At 32.3% G+C, this 21,163-nt stretch overlaps 2 protein-coding genes across 2 annotated transcripts; both read right to left on the bottom strand.

Annotated features, from left to right (window-relative positions):
* Positions 1-2,217: 2,217 nt before the first annotated feature.
* On the bottom strand, positions 2,218-4,197 carry LOC113719549 (cytochrome P450 76T24-like). The gene is made up of 2 exons (XM_027244776.2): positions 3,285-4,197; positions 2,218-2,942 (listed from the first exon to the last, which is right to left on the bottom strand). The coding sequence occupies exons 1-2, from the start codon at positions 4,167-4,169 to the stop codon at positions 2,334-2,336; spliced, it is 1,494 nt and encodes a 497-aa protein (XP_027100577.1). The 5' UTR covers positions 4,170-4,197; the 3' UTR covers positions 2,218-2,333.
* Positions 4,198-10,699: 6,502 nt separating this feature from the next.
* Positions 10,700-15,164, bottom strand: LOC113719550 (dammarenediol 12-hydroxylase-like). The gene is made up of 3 exons (XM_027244777.2): positions 14,018-15,164; positions 11,347-11,534; positions 10,700-11,257 (listed from the first exon to the last, which is right to left on the bottom strand). Exons 1-3 carry the CDS (start codon positions 14,997-14,999, stop codon positions 10,958-10,960), a joined length of 1,470 nt encoding a protein of 489 aa, XP_027100578.2. The 5' UTR covers positions 15,000-15,164; the 3' UTR covers positions 10,700-10,957.
* Positions 15,165-21,163: the final 5,999 nt, after the last annotated feature.

Here is a 21,163-nt window from a genome sequence, read left to right on the forward strand (position 1 = left end):
AAAATTCATCACTCCTGGACCATTAGTCACCGAATTTTTCCAAACGATCCATTAAACTCTTAAAAGTAATTAAATGAGTCACTCTATCTATTTTCTCGGTAAAAATGGGCAGAATTTATGCCATATTAGCCCTATAACACTCTATGTTACTTTTGTAGGGACATTTTTGACATTTTGGGTAGTTACCTCAATATCAATAGAAAATTGAACCCTTAGGAACAAAACCACCATGGCCAGGACCTACAGCATGAGAGATGTTTTACACTTAACATATATTCTTCAAAATTTCCTACGTCTGGAATGAATAATGAGAGCCTCTTGTGCATTAATAATATAGCACCCAAAGCTGGAATACTAGCATTATTACTATGAACCAGTGCAACTGCAAAACAAACTCTACTACTACTGTAAATTCATACGTGATGATCCACTACTACTTTTATAATAATGCCTGATAAATAACTACCACTATCACTATATACTAATATAAGATGAATTCCAGCCATAAGTTTATATTACTAAACTCTAGGTCCCAATTACCTATAAGATTGTAGAGATTGTTATTAAGAAATCAAGTATACAATAATTTAATGATAAATAAATTACAAGTATGAAAAGATAAACGGCACACAATATTTAACGCTTTTTATTATGAGAGAAAAAAATTATATACAAGAATACAACTTGAACCCAAACCTAACTCTTATATACCATTTTTTATCTCTCAAGAACCCTCTCTCACACTCCATGTATAAGACTATATGTCACCCTTGTGTGCTCTTGTATCTCCCCGGTGTTCTCTTTGCAATATACCAATTCACTTATTTATAGAGAACATTAATTGGCTGAAAAACCAAATAATAACAAGAAACCAATGCTAATTCTTAGACTTATACAGAATAGGAAATAACTTCTAAATCCTAAACAAAATAGGAAATTTCTTAACTATTATTTCAAGTAACCAAAACCAATTAGAAAACTAGTTACTTCTACACAAATTAAAAAAACTATCTAAAAGAAATGAAGCCAATTTCCTAATAGAGATGCTAAACAATGGCATAGAAATTGGGAATAATCTACTAATATATTAGCTAATGATTTGGAGTGGAAGAAAAACTGTAAAGTTGCTATTACAATCCTTAGACGCTGGCGAAAGTCATCACCAAGAACTCCGTTGAACATGACCGAAAGACCACAACATAAAAGAAGTATTGCTTCTTTTCCTAGAATCTGAAAACTAAAAGAACTTACCTTGAATTGAAATGATTCAATCTCCAATTGAATCTCCCAAATCCTCATAGCCTTCCTCCTGTAAAGTGTGTGTTCCCCTTCTCTCTAAATTCAGTCAAAAAAAAAAAAAAAAAAAAAAGCTAACAAGAAGAACTAATTAGGGCTTACCACTCTTTTCACTTTTATTTGATATAAAAAATTTCTTTAATTTTTTTATTGCCCAGACTTTTTAAGTCTCTTAAAATAACCTCAAAAATTGTATTAATTGTCACAATTTTTTTAATTCAGATATCACAAATATTGTGTAACCCTTCTGTTCAAGGATTCATGGATATTAGACCCTAGATACAGAATATTTCAAGTTTCACCTCTTAAAAACTATATCAAAGTTTTAAGAAATACAAAAATACTTAGCAAAATTAAAAATTGGGCAAAATACACTTTACTCCCCTGTGGTATAGCTCTTTTTCATATAACCCTCCTATAGTTTTAAAAACTATATATAAACCCCTCATAGTTTGGATTAAAGAGTCAAAGTGATCGAAATTATCATTCGTAATGGAACGTATAAAAATGCCGAAATTACCCTTATTTAAAAAATAAAATGGCTGAAGTGACCAAAATATATAAACATAATATGTATGACACTTTAACCCATATAGTTTTATGTTTTACCATATAACCTCCTTTATGATTTAGTGATTTATTATATAACCCCCTTATGATTTTCAAAATATATTACACAACCCCCCGTGGTTAATAAATAATTTTCAACTTTATATAGGGGTATTTTTATATTTTAGTTGATTTCGTTATAAATTGCAAATTCTGTCACTTTGACACTTAATTTAAATCATGAGGGGGTTATATATATATTTTGAAACTATAGGGGGTTATGTAAAAAAAATATTAAACCACGTGAAGGTAGAGTGTATTTTGCTCAAGGTTTTGAAGGAAAGCACAATATTTTTGTTCCTTCTAGAAAAACATTATTATTCACTGCCATTGTCATTGCTTAAATCCCATCACTCCCCTGATATAGAAAATAATTATACTTGATTGTTAGACAAGAGAGGATGGAAAATACAACTTCAGTAAAATTATTAAATTGAGGTTCTTATTGGAATAGCCATGAGAGGCACTGCCTTCTGCACTGTCAATCCAGGCCTTTCGCTCATGTCCACATCTTCTGGTTTAATCCCATCTTCAAGCTTCCAATCAAAGTTATGAACAAGAGAAGCAAGCATAAGATGCAGCATTCGCTGAGCCAGAGGATATCCAACACAAATTCTCCTTCCCGTACCAAAAGGAGTGAGCTTAAAATGCTGGCCTTTATCATCAATTTCGGAGTTCAGGAATCGTTCGGGCACAAAGGAATCAGGATTAAGCCACAGGTTTGAATCCCTACCCATGCCCCAAAGGTTGAACACTATTAGAGAATCTTTTGGCAAGATGTAGCTGTCAACTTCAATATCTGTATCAGCTTTGCGCGGTACTATGGGGGCAGGAGGGTGCAGCCGTAGAGTCTCTTTAACAACTGCCTGCAAGTAAGGGAGTCTTGAGATGTCTGATTCTTTAACAGATTTGCCTTGCTCAATGACTTCCCTGATTTCTGCTCTAGCTTTGTCCTTTTTGTCAGGGCTTCTTAGTAATTCTACCATTGCCCATTCCACTGTGGATGAAGTTGTCTCTGTTGCTCCAAAAAGCAAATCCTAAAGCAAAGATCTAACTATCAATCAACATTTTATTTTCTGCTTCCTACTACCCTTTTGAATTTAATATGACCATTTTGGTGGAATATGGACATTCTTTTTCACGTCAACTTTCCGTTGTCAGTTCTTTTGGACTAACCAAAAGAACTTGTATATAGAAGAGCAATCTTGTAACATAAAAATGGCTGTTTCAGTCGTTTTGATTATAGCAAAAGTCATAGTTGATTGCCTAAAATATTTTTGGGAGTATCAAAATCATTAGTTTACTGGAAAGATAAATTATGCATACTTGTAAGAATTCAATACCGTGATGTTGCTGAAAATGCAAGTGCAGATACTGACCAAAAGGAAATGTTTCACGTCGTTGCAACTCCACCCTGCTTCACGATGCTGACAGAGATCAAGGAAAACTTCTAACAGGTCACCTCTTCCCGAACCAGAAGTGGGGGATGTGCCTCTTGCTTGTAATCTTTGAGTAATGATATCTTCAAAAGCTTCAAACAGTTTCACAAAATAAACCTCAGTCTCGTGCCTAATGCCCTGGGGATCAATGAATCTGAGTCCCGGAAAGAAGTCCGCCAAATTTGGTCTACCCATAGTATTCGTCAAACCACATATGATTTCTTCGAGATTTTTGCATGAATTAGAGTCATAATGAGCAAAATCAATGGAAAATAAAGTGTTGGACAGGAAATTGAGAGATGTTGTGAAAGCAGCAGCACATACGTTCAGTGGTTGCCCACTAATGCTATGTTCATGCACGTGATCACAAAGTTGTTTCACCTTTTCTTCACGTAACCCTTGGCTTGCATTGAGTCGTTCTGAGGAGAAAATTTGTTCTTTGAACAGTTTACGAATATTATTCCATTTTTTACCTGATGGTATCCACGCAATGGAGAACTTATGGTGGTCGAGTGCTCGGGACGCATCTAAATCGAGTCTTCTAGTGAAAGTATGATCATATTTTTTAGATATTTCACGAACAAGATTTGGGGATGACACAACAAATATCATTTGGTTTCCCAGCTTGATTGACATCAAAGGTCCATAAACTTTAGAGAGTTTTGTTACTGCTCTGTGGTACAGTTTCTCTCCACCAAGCTGGAAGAGATTACCGAGGATTGGTAATGGGCAAGGCCCCGGAGGAAGCTTTCTTGGTTTGTGACCCCGGCCGCAAACCAGAAAAACTGCGATTGCTATTAGCAAAAAACAGAGGATAGTTGGCATTATTGATATTTCCTCTCTATTTCTTCTTTAGCTAATAGGGAAAGGAAGTGGGATATTGGAGGTAAAATGCAACCTATTCAATCCCTATATATAGAAGATTGTACGTACCAAACTTTTAATCCAGATTCTTCCCGTAAAGAAGACCTCAAGATATTCTTTAGAGCCAAAAAAAAGGGGCAAATTATATTTTACTCTCCTGTGGTTTAGCATTTTTCTACATAACTCCCTTATGGTTTTAAAAATTATACGTAACTCTCTCATAATTTGGATTAAAGTATCAAGTGATGGAAATAGTCACTCGTAACGGAACTTCTAAAAATGTCGATATTACCGTTATAAATACATGATACATTAACCCGTATGATTTTTATATTTTACTATATAACCCTCTTATGATTTAATACTGTACCATATAACGCCCTCATCATTTTCAAAATATACACATAACCCCCCTTAGTTAATAAATAATTTTCAACTTTACATAAGGGTAATTTTAATATTTTAGATGACTCCGTTACGAATAATCATTTCCATCACTTTAATACTTTAATTCAAACTATAAGAAGGTTATGTATAGCTTTTGAAACCATAAAGAGATTATGTAAAAAAATACTAAACCACGTGGGGTAAAGTGACATTTGCCCAAAAAAAAATTGCCCATGTGGTAGTGCAATCAACCAAGTACAGGCAAAGAAGTCCCTAACTTTCAGAAACGACGACAACGAATGAGGAAACTTTCGGATGGAAGATACACCAGGTGTAAAATAGTTACTTGTTGGATTTGGGAAGGAACAGTCAATAGAAAAATCATCTAGACCGGTTTGTCCATTTTGCACAAAATGTAATTCTATTTATACATGATATAATTCACTTTGCATAATGTGTAATTATAGAACAAATTTTTATGACATTCAGATATAGTGTGAAAAACGATATATAAGATGAAATTTGAATCTTACATTTTTTTTAATATCAAATCTTGACCATTAACCTCTGGAATGATTGCTTCGTATGGATGGATAACAAAAAAGGAACGGTCTATCCAATTATGGATGGATAAAATCTTACATTATTTTGTTATCTATCCAATCCTGGATGGATCCATCCAAATGCCCCAAATCTTTTGCTGGTTACATTATTGGTGTCACACCCGACAAGAAAGTTATTATACTTCCAAAAGTTTTGCTGGTGCACTTGTTTCGGGATGAATACTATTACACTAAATTGACGAAATGTCCCTCTGACAACTTACAATCGGATTCCATCCTCACCTGTTGAGTTCCGTCTAATTCAATTTAGTTTGTATAATTCAACCACATTTGGTGTAAATTTGTATACTTTTGATATAACTAGCAATAGGTCATACACTTTGCACGTGATTATAATATCATAAAATATAATATTTCATATAAATTAAAATTTATTTGTAAAAATTTTTAAACAAATTTAATATTTGCATATTTTTTATTTTCTTTTTATTTCTGTTTTTATTTTTTAATAAGTGGGAGGTTTTGAACCCATAACCTTCTACTTATAATCCCTTCTATCTTACCACCCAATCCAACTCTCTCCCTATTTTCTTTTTTATTTAATTTTTCATCTTCTTTAATTAACTTTCCTTAACACCATTATTTTAAAAGGAAAAAAAGGTTCACTAAATTTTGTATCAATTTATATAAAATCTCCAAAGAATTTTTAACAAATGAGAATACATTCGGTCTCTTTCAATTTATAATAACAATTTTAAGTACAATTAATTAAAGAAGACGAAAAATTAACACTTGAGAAAATAATGATTTGACCAAATATGAAATAATTTGACAACAGTATCAATATTTTGAATGGTATGTACAATATTGATAATAATAATTATTTCTTTTGTTTTTTCTTTTTTCCAAGACAAATAAATTATGATAATACAACTATTTTTTATTTTTAATTAGATATACGAACAATTTTTTATTTTTTGTTTTGGAGCTAGGATGACCTGAATTTGCACGCTAATCAAATATTAATTGTTTACCAACCATTGGGGTTGACCCAATGATCACAAAAGAGTGCTTATAGTTCTCTCTGATGTCAGATTTAGGATTTGAATCTCATGCCTAACAATTAGTGATGAAAAGAGTGTAGGGAAGGATGGGAGGATAAAAATAAAATAAAGTAAAATAAAATAAAAAATAATTTTTTTCAAAAATATTGGTTGAATGCACTATGATTATTATTTATCATGTTACATAAGTTGAATTTGTCAATTGCCTGATGAAATTCCTCAATATGAAGTCATATGCACTATTTTTTGAAAAATTGAAGTCATATATTCTTTGTATTAGGCCATGACTAATCAAGAATTTTTAATGGAAATGAAAAACTAAAAATAGAACGCAAAGAGACACATTAGTTTGGAGTGTTTACATTTTCTTTATTGTCTTCATAGTTCAAATTTAATTAAGGTTATAATTTTTTTCATAACTGCTATAGACCTATAGTTATTGCTATTATTGAAATGCAATAAATTTAATAATGAGGAAGTAGGGTATTTTGAAAAATAGAAAATAAAGACGGGATCCTATTTGGTCTCTAATCCTATTTGGTCTCTAATGCTTATCATTTTGTCTTGTCATCAACCATTATTTTCCCTTAAATCATTAGCTATGACGTAATGAATTTTAACCATCATAATAAATTAAAAACTAAAAAGTTCATAATATAAAACTTCAATCATCAATTAATAAGGGCATAATTGGATTAATAAAAACTAAGATCACAATAATGCTTACACTTACACTCCAAAGTACCAAAATTCATGGTACTTTTTATATAGTAGTAGTAGTAGTAGTAGTAGTAGTAGTAATAATAATAATAATAATAATAATAATAATAATAATAATAATAATAATAATAATAATAATAATGAACCATTATTTTCTCCTAAATCAATAGATCGATATTATATAATGAACTTTTATCATAATAATAAATTAAAAAGAGAATAATATGAAACTTCAATCAACAATTAATAAGGGCATAATTGAAATAACCAAAACTAATATCACAATAATGCTTACATTTACACTTTTTATATAGTCATGCTTCCTCAATATGAAGTTATATGAACTATTTTTTGAAAAAATAAAGATATATGTATATATATCTTTTGAAGTTGAACTCTTTGAATTATTTTGTGTGCTATTTCTATTAACAATGGAGTATAAATCAACTACCACATATAAATTTTTTTGTCTAATTGTTCATTTTTGAGAACTGAAATTTTATTGGTAGGGATAGTTAAGTTTTTCTTTTTTTTTTCTTTTGCTTTTTAATTTTTTAATTTTTTGGACAAAATCTGACATAAACCATAAATGACAAAGATTCTGTTATCCTAAGAGCACCTTGTTTTGATACAAATACAAATATTTTTGAAGATTTAAAAATTTAATTAGGCCGTGACTAATCAAGAATTTTTAATGGAAATAAAAAATTGAAAATAGAATGCAAAAAGACACATTGATTTGGAGTATTATATTTTGTTTATTATCTTCATAATTCAAATTTAATTAAGGTTATAGTTTTTTCATAATTGCTGTGGTTATTGCTATTATTGAAATGCAATAAATCTAATTATTAGGAAGAATGGTATTTTGGACGAATAGAAAATAAAGACCAAATCTTGCTTAGTCTTTCTTAACATTTTGTCTTGTCATCAACTATTATTTTCCTTTAAATCAATAGCCATGACGTAATGAATTTTAATCATCATAATAAATTAAAAACTAAGAAGAGTATAATATGAAACATCAATCATCAATTAATAAGGGCATAATTAGATTAATAAAAACTAAAATCACAACAATCATCATAAAAAATTAAAGAGAGCATAATATGAAACTTCAATCATCAATTAATAAGGGTACAATTGGAATAACAAAATCTAGTATCACTTCACTTACACTCCAAACTCATGGTTCCTTTTATATAGTATATATAGTACGAAGAGATGTATATATTTTTTTTAAGTTGAACTCTTTGAATTATTTTGTGTCTTATTTCTATAGGAGTCTTCGGTCAAGAAATATTGCTGAATTAATGGGTGGTCTAATTGCCTTTTCGCTTGGGCACTTGGGTCGTCATCCGGTTGTAGATTTAGGCAAAACATATGGACATGAGTTCAGAATTATTGAATTCAAATGCACTCCAATAACACTTACTGAAGATGTCTTCTTCAACAATAAAATTGAGCAAAGGCCAAAATTGCCTCTAAACTATTTATCAAAAGCTGCAAATAGTCCCTAAACTTTAACTGCGGCTAATTTAGTCCCTTGACTGTATATGTCTAGCCAATGTAGTCCTTTTTAGCTTGAGCCACCAATGACACAAAATTCTTTCGTGGACAGAGGGGCAAAATACAAAGCCTACATTCCAGCCGTCATTAAAATCATTAAAAAAAAGTTTTAATGGGACAACATTTTTTAAGAAATTTGGCAATGTTTGCCCTGTAACACAAGCATTCCCAAACGCACAATATCCCTAAATTAAAATATTCAACAACAATAATAAAGAATAATTTCATCGGCCATCAAATTTAGTATATAATTTATGCATCACTAAAGTAGTATATAATTTAGCAATGCATATAATTCTGGTCATCAGAATATAAATCTATATGCCACCAAAATAAAGTCTATATTCAATTTCAGTTAAAAGCCACCAAAAATATACGTTATACAAGGTCACAAACACATGTCAAAGATTTATAATGACAATAGAAGCTTCTAGCCAAAACTAAATTTCCTTTAGACTTCAACTTCTGCAGCAACATCTATAGAAGCTGCATTAGAGTCCTTGCAATCACTCCCCGGTGGCATTTTACAGCTCATGAGCTTGCAAAGGATGCATGTAATGTAATTGAGCCCCTGTAAATAAGAAATGAAGTAACATGTTTTTTTTTTTAACATTAAACACATATTATTTCAGCATTACATGCACCTAAACTCTCAACAAATTCACTGACTTATTTATTGATATTTTCCCCTACAACTAACCCACCATGATGGGCTTTTTTTTAGGCTTAATCACAATTAATCCCTTTAAAGAATATCTCAATTTTCATTTTATCTCCTAACCATTTTTTTGTCTCACTTTATCCCCCATTGGACAAAATTATCCCTCTATTATTCTAAACTCTTATTTTTCGTTTTTCTTTTTTCCTTTCCCCTTTTGTGCTATTTTATTTTCTTTGCTTCTTTCTTCTTTCTTTAATTCTTGCTCTTTCCCACAAAACTCTTCATCTTAATGATTGAAATTAAAAAAGAGGAATTGCAGAAATCTATCTTCTTCTTAAATGATTAAAAAAATATTCAAATCACTTTCCTAAAATACAATTTTTTTAGCCTTTCAATTCTTTTAATTTTGATTTTTCCTCTTTCCTTTCTAGTTTTTCATTTTATTCTCAAGAAAATATCATAAGATGAAATTGTGACCTAATTAATAATCATCAATTGAAATGTGTGACACGTGACATCATACAAAAAATCAAAATTAGTTTTTGATACCTTTTAAACCTTCACAATTACAAATTCAAAATAAAATGTAATTAAAAACTCAAAATAAAAATTTTCGATGGAGTTTTCTATTGGGAATGATGAAAGAGAGAAGAAAAAGAAAAAGAAAAAGAAACAAAAGGGATGACAAAGATAAATGAAAAGTCAAAATAATGGAAGGGTAATTTTATCCTATAAGGAGTTAAGTGGGTAAAATTAAAAGTTGGGGGGTAAAGTGAAAATAAGGTATACTTTAAGGGGATTAATAATAATTAACGCTTTTTTTAAGCTAATTCTACGTGTTGCAAACACGTGAGATATATAATGTAGGACCACTTTGCTTTAAAAAGTAGGAGCATGAAAGTGACAGGCTAAGCAATTAAACAAATAGTCAGTAGTCACACGCCGTGGACCCCAAATAATAATAATTCATATTTAACTTCAACGACGTGTACAATCCAGGACCACTTTGTCTTAAAACATGAGACCAGGAATCTAGGACAATGAAAGCAACAAGGCTAAACAACAAATAGTCACGTGCCACGGGCCACAAACAATAATTCATATTTAACTCGACTTTGAACCGCATCATACCCAGACCAGTAAAGATAAACGTTGCACCAACCGAACACAACCTTGTCATACTATATAAATATATATATATATATATATATATCAATATTTCTAGTTACTTCTTTTGTTTTTTTCATTTTTTTATGACAAATAAATTAGGATAATGCCACTGAAAATGTTTGATTTTTAATTAGATATGTGAACAATTTTTTATTTTTCTTCTCGAGTTGGATAACCTAAATTTGCACTGTTAGCAAAAATTAACTATTTGCTAACCAATGGGGTTGGACCATGGTTTGAAGAAGCCTATTCCCGGTACTTGTTATGTAGTAATAATAATGCTGAACCATTATTTTCTTCTAAATCAACAGATATGATATAATGAATTTTAATCATCATAATAAATTAAAAAGAGCATAATATGAAACTTCAGTCATTAATTAATAAGGGCATAATTGAAATAACAAAAATTAAGATCACAATGATACTTATACTTACACTCCCAAAGTACCAAAACTCATGATACTTTTTATATAGTGATGATTTGTATATGATTCAGATTTTGATTTCGGAATATAAACCAAGCACTTCCTGCATTATTGGACTTACAGGACAGGAAGATTGCAGTGTAGCTCCATTAAGTATTGACAAAGAACCAAAAATGAATAGGAGAATTCAAGGCTTGTTAGGATGTAGAGTGACTGGAAGCCCTCGCGCTGGCCTTGGAGCAGGATAATATATCATATTCTCGCCCGGAATCAGTTTCTCCCATCTAAACTTTGTCACCACATTGTGCATGAAAACAAGTATCACCACCCGAGCATACTCATTTCCAGGACACATGCGTGGTCCTCCCCCGAATGGCACAAATGCATAAGGAGCTGGACCGTTTCCTTGAAACCTTGATGGCTCAAACTTTTCAGGATCAGGAAAGTATTTTGGATTCTTGTGTGTGGCATCAAAAGTCCAGAAAATCTGTTGAAGTAAAGTGTAGTAATCAAAATTTATGCTACATAGATCCGAATGTGGAACAAACTCCGAGAGGTATAATTAATCGAGTTTACCTTGGAGCCTTTTGGTACTGTGAACCCTTCATAGGTGAAATCAGTGATAGCCTCTCTAAACCCTCCAAACCCTGGTGTCGATATCCTCAAGACTTCACTAGCAACACTCCAAGAGTACTTCATCTTCTGTATATCCTCCCAAGTAAGGTGGTCTCCTTTTGGCTTTACATCTAAAATTTCATTTTGTTCTGAAGGTACCAAGCATAGAGGAAGGATATGTGACACATATAAATATATGTGGAAGAAGATATTGTTACCAATCAAATAAAGAAAAAAACACATCTGCTTCTAATATTGAGTTGCCTTTACACAATCAAGACTCCCTCTGGTTCACTGTCAAACAACTACTCTACACTAAATAAGTAAATTTAATAAAACAAAAGAAGTTTGGGTTAATTATTTGAGTATATGAAATTATCAAACATGTTTGTTTGACATGAAACAAGAAATTATCAAGCAGGAAACTATCCAACATGCTTATCAACCATATTCAAAATCCGAAATGTCTTGTCTTGTATATTACTCCTGCTCATCTACTTTATTTATTGCTATAATGTTTGATACGTTAATGCTTAGCAAAACAAAATACGATTTTACAATGCTTATGCTGAATAAGTCCTCACGAATAACCAAAAGTTACATAGGCATATCAATAAAGAGCATCAGTTGCGGGTTCAATAACTTTACTACATATTCATGTTGCCATATCCTTTCCTTCTGTAGCTTAAAACTATTTTGCAGGATGGCCAGAATTTTATGAATTTCCCAGCATAAAATGGGGGGTCTTGGCTGGTCAGGTCTAGTTTGATGACCTTCATTCGACTTCTATAATTTTGTATTTCGTCATCTTTTAAGTATATACAGCCATCCTGCTAAGCAAAGAATGCCAAATTGAGATTAAAATAAAATAAAGGGTAAATTACTAATAACCCCTCTATGGTTTCATTTATTGCCACATAATCCCCCTAATGTTTTCACCCCCTATGATTTCATGTAAACTAGAAATTGCCCTTACTTAATTTCTAAATCAAATGACGACTTAACCATCTTGTATAAAATCGTAGGGAGATGATGTGGATAAATGCAAAAATTACAGGGGGTAAATTGGATATTTATGCAAATTATAGGGGATTAAGTGGATATTAGGATCTCATCACAAACATTTTTAGAGCGTGTGTGGTCTAATCACTATAACTAATTATATATTCCGTCCATTTTTTCACTTTACATAGAACCATTGCTGTTTTTAAACTATAGGGGGTTCATCTAACATTATGCAAAACTTCAGTGGAAGCATACGTAATTTACCCTAAACTAAACATGGTTTCGGGTAACATGTGCCGATGAGCACTGGCCGATAGGTCTCAGTGTTGATTCATTATGAAAGTCTGGCATTCTAATGAAGACGGGTTTCAGATTTTAATTTAGTATGAAAGTGAATTCAAATCAAGAAAATGTCTAAATAGAAGGGGTTCTAAATGTTAACGTGTACGAGCAAATGGCAAATTGAGTGTAAATTATATATGTGACTAAACAGAGTCTATTAGCAAGGCTCCGTGGAATAATGCATACAAGATTACTGGAATAACTAACTAGGGTTATTATCACTTTACCCCCTTAAACTATATCACTACTATCAGTTTACCTCCCTAACGTTATCTTTTAATTACTTTACCCTCATAAGTAATTCAACTCACATGTTAAGAAATTTTGGACAAAAATACCCTTTTATTTTATAGCATTGCTACATTGTTATTATCACTTTATTCATTTAGATTATAGTGATACAATCATTTTAGCTCCTAACATTATTTTCTAGGCATTTTACTTCATCATTAATCTAGCTAGTATGGTCAGAAAATTTTAAATATATTTACCCTTTTTTATATATAATTAAAAATAAAAAAATTGGAATGGTTATTCTTCATTTTTTTCACTATAAGAAATAAATAATATAAAAATAAGAGGGTTTTCTCAAATTTCTTTTTTTCACACTTATTAATACTAGGAAAAGAAAAAGAGATAGAAAAGAAGAAGGAAAAAAATTAGATTTTGCAAAGAAGGAAAATAAAGAAAAGTCTAACATTATTGTATTACATTAAGGTTGTCGGGATTATGATTGAAATTTAGTTGTAAACAGAAAATTGAAATAATTTTAAAATAATAAAAGTATTTAATTCTTTCTTATTTGCAATTTTTAAAAAAAGATTTGAGCTCTCTTCCTCTCTCCCTCTCCTCCTCTCCATCTTTCTATTCTTTTTTGATATTAAAAAGATTGCTAAGAAGAAAGAAATTAATACTTTGACTTTTTTTCTTAATACTAAAAAAGAGAAGAGCCACTCTAAATTTTTTATTATTTTTATTATGCAAAGAGAAGGGTATTTTCTTCTAAAGTTTTTTAACTTGCTAAGTTGGTTTAATTGTAGGATAAATTGCCTAAAAAATAACTCTAGGGGGTAAATTGATAACGAGACTATAGTTTATGGGGATAAAATGATAATAATTTTAAGGGTTAAACTTGTCTTTTCATTTTAATTAACAAACTCTGTTAAGTTTGATCGTTAGTTTTAGGGGTAAAGTGACTAAAAGATAACGTTAAGGGGGAAATTGACAGTGACACCAAACGTTAAGGAGGTAAAGTGATAATAACCCAACTAACTATCGAACTTACCTCTAAAGACAGAATCGTACACATCCGGAAGCTCTGCAAGATACTTCATCATGCTAGTAATTGTGCTATGCATGGTTGAGAAACTTGCCAGTAACAAGCCAGCCAAATGGCTAGCAACGTCTTCGTCACAAAATGCCTGACCATTTTCATCTTTTGCCAGAAGCATGGTTGACATGAAATCCTTCCTTGAAGACAAATCATGCCCTTGAAGATCAATCCTTCTTTGTCTAATTGTTGCCATAAGTTCTTTACTAATAAGCTTGGCCGCTTTGATGGCTCGATTCAAAGCCGTTCCTGGCAAATTTATTGGCATTGAAAAAAAACCTTCTTCTATGTCCTTCATGTTTTTCGCCAATCTCTCAATTTTTCCTGGATCATTGATGCCCAAGAATATATTACTGGACAAGGTGAACAAGTACCTCTTTGTCACATCACAAACGCTCACTTGTTTGCAATTCCAGTCTGTTTGCAAATGCTGTCTGGTTACCTCATCTATGATTGAAATATATTCTCGAAGTCCATCTATCTTTAGAATCCAGCGAAGGAGATTACGTAGAGTGTGTGATTGCTCTGCGCTAGGCTTCTTATCGGTCTTGGGGAAAATTGTGTCCAGTGTAGTCGGCCACCATACTTGGACCAACTTTTTCTCATTTGAGAACAGAAACTTGTTCCCCTCAACTTTGGAAAATATCACCATGGTCTTTCCGATCAATGAAGTCCTGAAAATGCTGGCCGAATACTTATTCCACCTTTCTGTTAAAAACTTATATGTCAGATTTTCTCGACGTTTCGAGTAATAATCATAAGTCTCACCAATTAGGGGCCAACCCAGAGTGCCTGGTGGAAGCATTGGCTGTCGAGTCCCAGACTCGGTTGTTACATTGTGGGACTTCTTTCTCATAGCAAGCTTGTGCAGGCATAGATATGCTGCAGGAATTAGAGATAGAAGAAGCAGCAGAAATTGTAAGAAATCCATCAGCATGTCAGAGGAATTGGGGCTTTTTTCTTTTAAAGTATAATATGGGTATTGAAGATTAGGTCAACAAAGAAAAACTGAATGGATAAACCCGGCAGAGCTCTGGGGATGAAGGTTCTTTTGCACGCTGCAGTGCTTTATAGTGGTCGCAGAGAGAGTTACGTGTGTAATGGATTTTTCTTTTCTTTTAACCAAAAGAAGGAAAAAAATAAAAATAGAAAAAGAAGCTTGTCGATGGTAGCCATGGGCGGAGCCATGTTGAGTTGGGGATCGGCAATTGCTCCCCTCATCTTTGACGAGTCTTTAAAGATGGCTTGAAAAACTTTAAAACTTTTATTTCGTCTTGCATTACCACCACTTGAAATTTTTTATATTTCCTTCTGTCGCTTATGTTGCCCCCTAAATTTATGAAGTAACTAGATTTATCACTTATTTTAAACATGAAGACATCCAAAATTAAAATTCAATAATATTATTTAAAAACAAAATAAGAATCTTCAAACTTTTTCCACGTAAAAACAAATGAATGAATGATTTTTATTTGAATCTAATTTTTAAGACCTACAGTGCATTAAAAACTGGAATCATATATTGCTTGAACATTATTATTGTCCTTGATACTCTTTATAATTTATTTTTTAAATTTTTTTGTAGGAGGGGAAATATATATGAATTTAAGAACCAGGAGGGGAAAGAAAAATTTGAGCCTAGAACATTTAAATCTTGGGACCTTAATTTTAATCACTGGATCAATGCCTTTTCGGCGTAACATATACATATCTTTAACATTGTGTACTATTGTTAATTATATCTGAAAAAAAATAAATTTGCCTCAGTGATATTGAATTGTACACTGCACTTACAGCCCCTAACCTTGACATCCCAGCTTTTCTACTGAAGCTAACAGTATCTGTACCGACATCGAAGATTACAGTTGGAGAAGTACCACAAAGAAAACACTAATATTATATAATAGTACTATTAAATCATCTGTTCAGAAATGTTTATGCAAAGAGAAACAGCACTAGTTTTTGTAAATGCCACTCCACAGGTTCCTTGCTCTTTGACAAAAACTATAACGATTATATGGAATATTGAGATATACAATTAGCATTTAGTAAAATTGAAATGCCTATAATGTCATCGCCATCTAAAAATCTAGGGATTTGCAATATCTAAAGAATTTGCAAATAAATACCAACACGTAATCTAGGTTCAGTTTCTATAGATATTACCGGTGCACTGCCAAAAATTCAATGAAAAAAATGTTTGCTTATTGAGAGATAAATTAGAGAAACACAAATAGTATAAAAAGGAATAACTATTATATTCCCTCCATCCCAAGTTGTTTGTCTCATTTTTTTCCAACTTTTTAACAATAGTAGTTTGACGGTGATGTTTGTGGATTTATTTTTAAAATTGCCTTCAAAAATTCAAAATTAATAGCATTGGAAAGAGAGATCAAATATAACTTTGACTTTGGTAAGATGACAAAATTTTGGAAAATCCGAAAATGGAGAGTATCATACCTTCAATGGAAGGGTTGAATATTTTTTTTTTATTTCTTATATGTTAATTGTCCAAGTATCCATCAATTCTTTAGTGGTTGAGCTTTTTTTTGGAAGGGTTGAATAGCTTGTTTGGATTTTTTTTAAAAAAAATTTTGTATACTGATGTTAGGGCAGATCTCTCTCTCTCTCTCTCTCTATTTTCTTTTCCAATTTAGGTTTTCTACTATATTAATTCATTATATAGAATTCTTTGTTGTTTCAAAAATTATTTCAAAAATCACTTCCTCTAATTTTTTATTGCTTCAAGTACATCTTAACAATGCTCAATAAGTATCCATTAGACAGACCTTTCAAAACAAAGTAAATTAATCATTCAGAATATTTCTTTCTTTAGTTAAGCACAAGAGTGAGAAGCTTCTTAAAGGCAAAATCTTACTGAAAAGCAAGTTATAAATCTAAAGATTGAGAGGGGAAACAACGGTTGACTCAATGTTGAAATGGTGTATTTGATTCAACGAAATACATATTTTTGTATAGAAATGGTGTATTATTTATCTCTTAAATAAACGTTTGGGTAAAAAATAAATGGACGAAAATGGCCATTGTTCTTGGTTAAGACCAGTTTGAGTTTGCGATACGTTTACAAAAAAAAATGCTTTTAATTGCTAGAAATACTTTTAGGGTGTTTAGTAACCACCGCAACCCGAAACGGCCAGGAGCTGTTACCCGCTTTCCCAAGTTCAATTCCTACACTTTTCTCTATGCAACTAATTATCCACAAAATCTTTAAACTATACAATAGTAGCAGCATTCTAGTACAAGTCAATTTTTATTTGCTTTTTTTCCCGGAGAGTTTCTACAATGCATCTCGAGCATTAAAGATCTGGGCAATTGCCTTTCAGCACCTAACAACCGCAACCTAATCATCGACCAATCCATGATCTCAAAGTTCTGTTTTTTAAGCATTGATATGTCAGCTTCCTTCTGGTTTTGTACCCGAGGCGGAGTTGGGCTTGCGTGGTGGACAACAGAGATTCCATTACAAATTGCTTGGCTAGAAGAACTAGAGTATCATCCAATTCCCACTTATTTTATTCCTTTGCCCATAAAACAAATTTCATTTGCTATAATCATGGGGAGACAATAATAATATTCCACTCGAGGCACCATCTGAACCCCTTGCAATACTTCCAGAATTGGCGAAACCCATAATATTTTTCAACTCTGTCTGGATCTTGCCTAATCCGCTACAAGATTTTCAAGTCATAATTGCTAATATGAACCCCCCCGGCTTACATACATGGGTTTGGTTTCTTTTTTCTTTCTTTCTTTCTTTTTTTTTTTTTTTAATTACACGAAAGATGCTGAAATAAAATTAAGCGGACTAACAGGTGGGTATGGTTTCTAGTCTCTAGTTTCTTTGTAGCAGCGAATTTCCTTAAACATGTTGAAATTAAGATGTACTAGTTTTTATCAGCAGAGCTGAAAACGGTAGTCTCCAGAGCATAGGTCAAGCAAACATGCATAATCTTTATATGTTTATTATACACGATACCCAATTGCTGCTACGAATTTATTTTTGTGCTCACAATATCTATCGAGTAAATCTTATTGACCGTGTATAAACTATCATCGTTAAATTCATGATATTACTATGATCTATTAGTACTTCTTTGATTGCAAAAGTTAACGGTTGCCAAGTTTAGGGGTCAGAGGATGCCATAAACCCCGATGGAATAAATCTGTTGATTATAAATTATTTAGTTGACATGCAATAATATCTGTAGATATGTTACTAATATCATCATAAATATTGTCTCTTCATTTTTGCTCTTTATTTTCTACAATTCGAAACCCCTGCAATTGATGAGCCTAGTGTTAAATCCGCCATGAACTATTTATGGAAATGTAAAATTTAAGGCTACGATTAAAGTTTTGGAAAATGCATAAGGGCATTTTTTATTGCCCAATATGTCCAAGGGTCAAAATGAAATATCACAAAAGTTAAGAGTATCAGCGTTCAATTCCTCCTTTTATGCTATTTGCATAGAGTTCCTCCTCTTTTTTTATCTTCTTCGTCTCCTTTTTCTAATTTCTCTCGTTCTTCACTTCATCCTCTTTTCATTTTTAGTTTTTATTGTTTGCTTCCTTTTTCTTTATTCACACAAATAAAAAACATGGAATCTTCTTATTTTTGTTTTTCTTTCTCTTCACTGGTCACATCCTCCTTTGTGATTGTTTCCTTCTTTCTTTCAATTTGATTTTAGATCTTAAGACATTCTTTTCTTTTTCTTTTCTTTTTTTTTAACATCTGCTAAGAAATTAATTAGAATAGTCATACTAATACAATTGTATATCAACTTTTATACGCATTAGCTACGCATCAATAGTAACCATAGCTTTAGGGCAGCCAAAAGGGTAGCCAGTGTCAGCATAATTGATCTCAAATTGCCTTGACTTTGTTGCCATGTATACCTGTCTGGACTGTCATCTCCGAAGACTTGGGAGTCTACTTGGGATGTCTTTTGTGGAAGATAAGGAGAATATTTTTTTTTTTTTTTGAAGAAAGAAAGCACAACTACTTAATTATGTACATAACTTGTCCATAACGACTTAGTCCAAGTCGTCGTTGGATGGTTTCATGAAGTAAAAAGTGGTTTCTTGACTCTTGAGTCAAGTCTAAGCTGTCGTTGGCTATTACATTCAGCCAGGTTTCATGAAGTAACAACTGGGAGAAGCAATAATATCATGACTCGCGAGTCAAGTCGTTGTTTTATGATGTAACTGATCTTGGTTATTCTTTGACATGGAGCCAATTTCATGAATGAAGTGACAACTCATAGAAGCAATATTGGCAATTTGGTCCAAACCTATTGAATGGTTCCTCTTATTTTCCATTACACAAATGTTGAAGATTTTGGATAGATTAGTAGATGGTGATTTATATTTTATTATGTCCATATGTTTGCGATTTCTGATTGATATTTGACTACATTGACATTTTCCTACCTACAAAATGTCAATGGATTTGGAATAATTAATTTGCTTGAAAAGGATAGGATTAAATGCAGAAAACCTCCATAAACTATTTACAAGCAAGTCGTCGTTGGCTAGCCAGTTAGATTTAGCCAGGTTTCATGAAGTAACAATTGGGTGAAGCGACGGCTACCAAGCAAGATTGACAATTTGATCCAGGGCACCCAAACCCATTGGGTGGTCCTATTGTGCAAGTGTTGAAGATTCTTAGAAGATTGGTGAATGATAATTCATACTTTATTATGTCCATAAGTTTGCGATTTCTAGTTGATATTTGGCTACATTGACACTTTCCTGTAAATTGTGAATCGACTTGTAAGTATTGATTTGCTTGAAAAGGATATGCTTAAGTATTCTATATATGAGCATAATAATGTTGGTGCAATTTTATTCCATAGTTCTTTTATGCCCTAAATGCTTGCAAATATTTAGGCAGGCATGATTTATGAGTTTATTTTTAAACTATGTGGCATATGCAATACTCAAATAGTTTTTCTTATGTCATCATAGGTCATCCATCATTTTTTTTGTTCAATATTTTCTTACATTTGTACATCTCAATAAATAATATAGATATAAAACCTAAAATCTAAAAAAGTTATCACTTGGATAGGAGGCCAATGCGATTGTATTTTCATTTGGTTTGATACGATTATTATACTTGTTATATTATTTGGCGCACGATAATATTGTAGTGTAGCAGGTGCCGAACCTGTGCAATAATAATTACCTACTCAAGAGAAATACAGATTTTGTATACAGCGGTGAGTAGGGTCAAATCCACAGGGACTAGGGATAATTCGTTTCTTCTAGAGTTCAAAGTATGGGGGGTTTTAGGATTAAATGCTAATGAATTGCTAACTAAATAAATTAAATGTGCAAAATAATTAATTGGGAGAAATAATCAGGGAAACTCTAGCCAAGGATACACTTCAGAAATGGTTCATGCAACTGATCATCGATTCAAATATAATTCCAGCAAATATTAATAAATTAGTGGATACGGGGCGGGAACGGTCATCAGATTGACCGTTCCCAAGCGGTCTCCTCACAAGCAGAAAGGAATGGCAAGAAATGAACCACGTCAGCAGCCTTTAGCAGACTTCCAAAACGACGTCGTTTCAATATAAATGAAGGGAAAAAAAATAGATGACGGTGTTGACCGTAACGGACCGTCAGCACCAATGGCAAGCAAAGTCCCGCCTAAAATGAAACGTTCCCCAAGAAGAGCCCCACTTACACTCCCTCCCAAATGAAGCGGTTGCTGAAATTAACAAATGTAAAAAAATAGGGCAAGATTGGAGTGGAGGAACTAAAAGAGGAAACTAGAAGACGGGCAACAAAGTGCGACATTGGCAAAAGTTGTGGAACAGCGGCATCGTTGAAGGAAAATAAGAGCAAAGAGAAGGAAGAAGTGGTGGCGGAAGTAAAAGTTTTTGGTGATTGGGGTTTAATAAAAGAAGAAGAAAGTTGAACCCAAGTTTGAAAGTGGAAGATCGTGGGATTCGAAAGTAGTGAACGACCACAAATCAGTCAGGTAAAACATGAGGAAGCCTAGAATGATATAGTAATGCATGTAATTTGACCAAAAAGTGGAAAAACCTTACTTTCTGGATGTTGTTG

The sequence above is a fragment of the Coffea arabica genome, chromosome 11e, assembly GCF_036785885.1.
Source record: "Coffea arabica cultivar ET-39 chromosome 11e, Coffea Arabica ET-39 HiFi, whole genome shotgun sequence".
NCBI classification, from domain to species: Eukaryota; Viridiplantae; Streptophyta; class Magnoliopsida; order Gentianales; family Rubiaceae; genus Coffea; species Coffea arabica.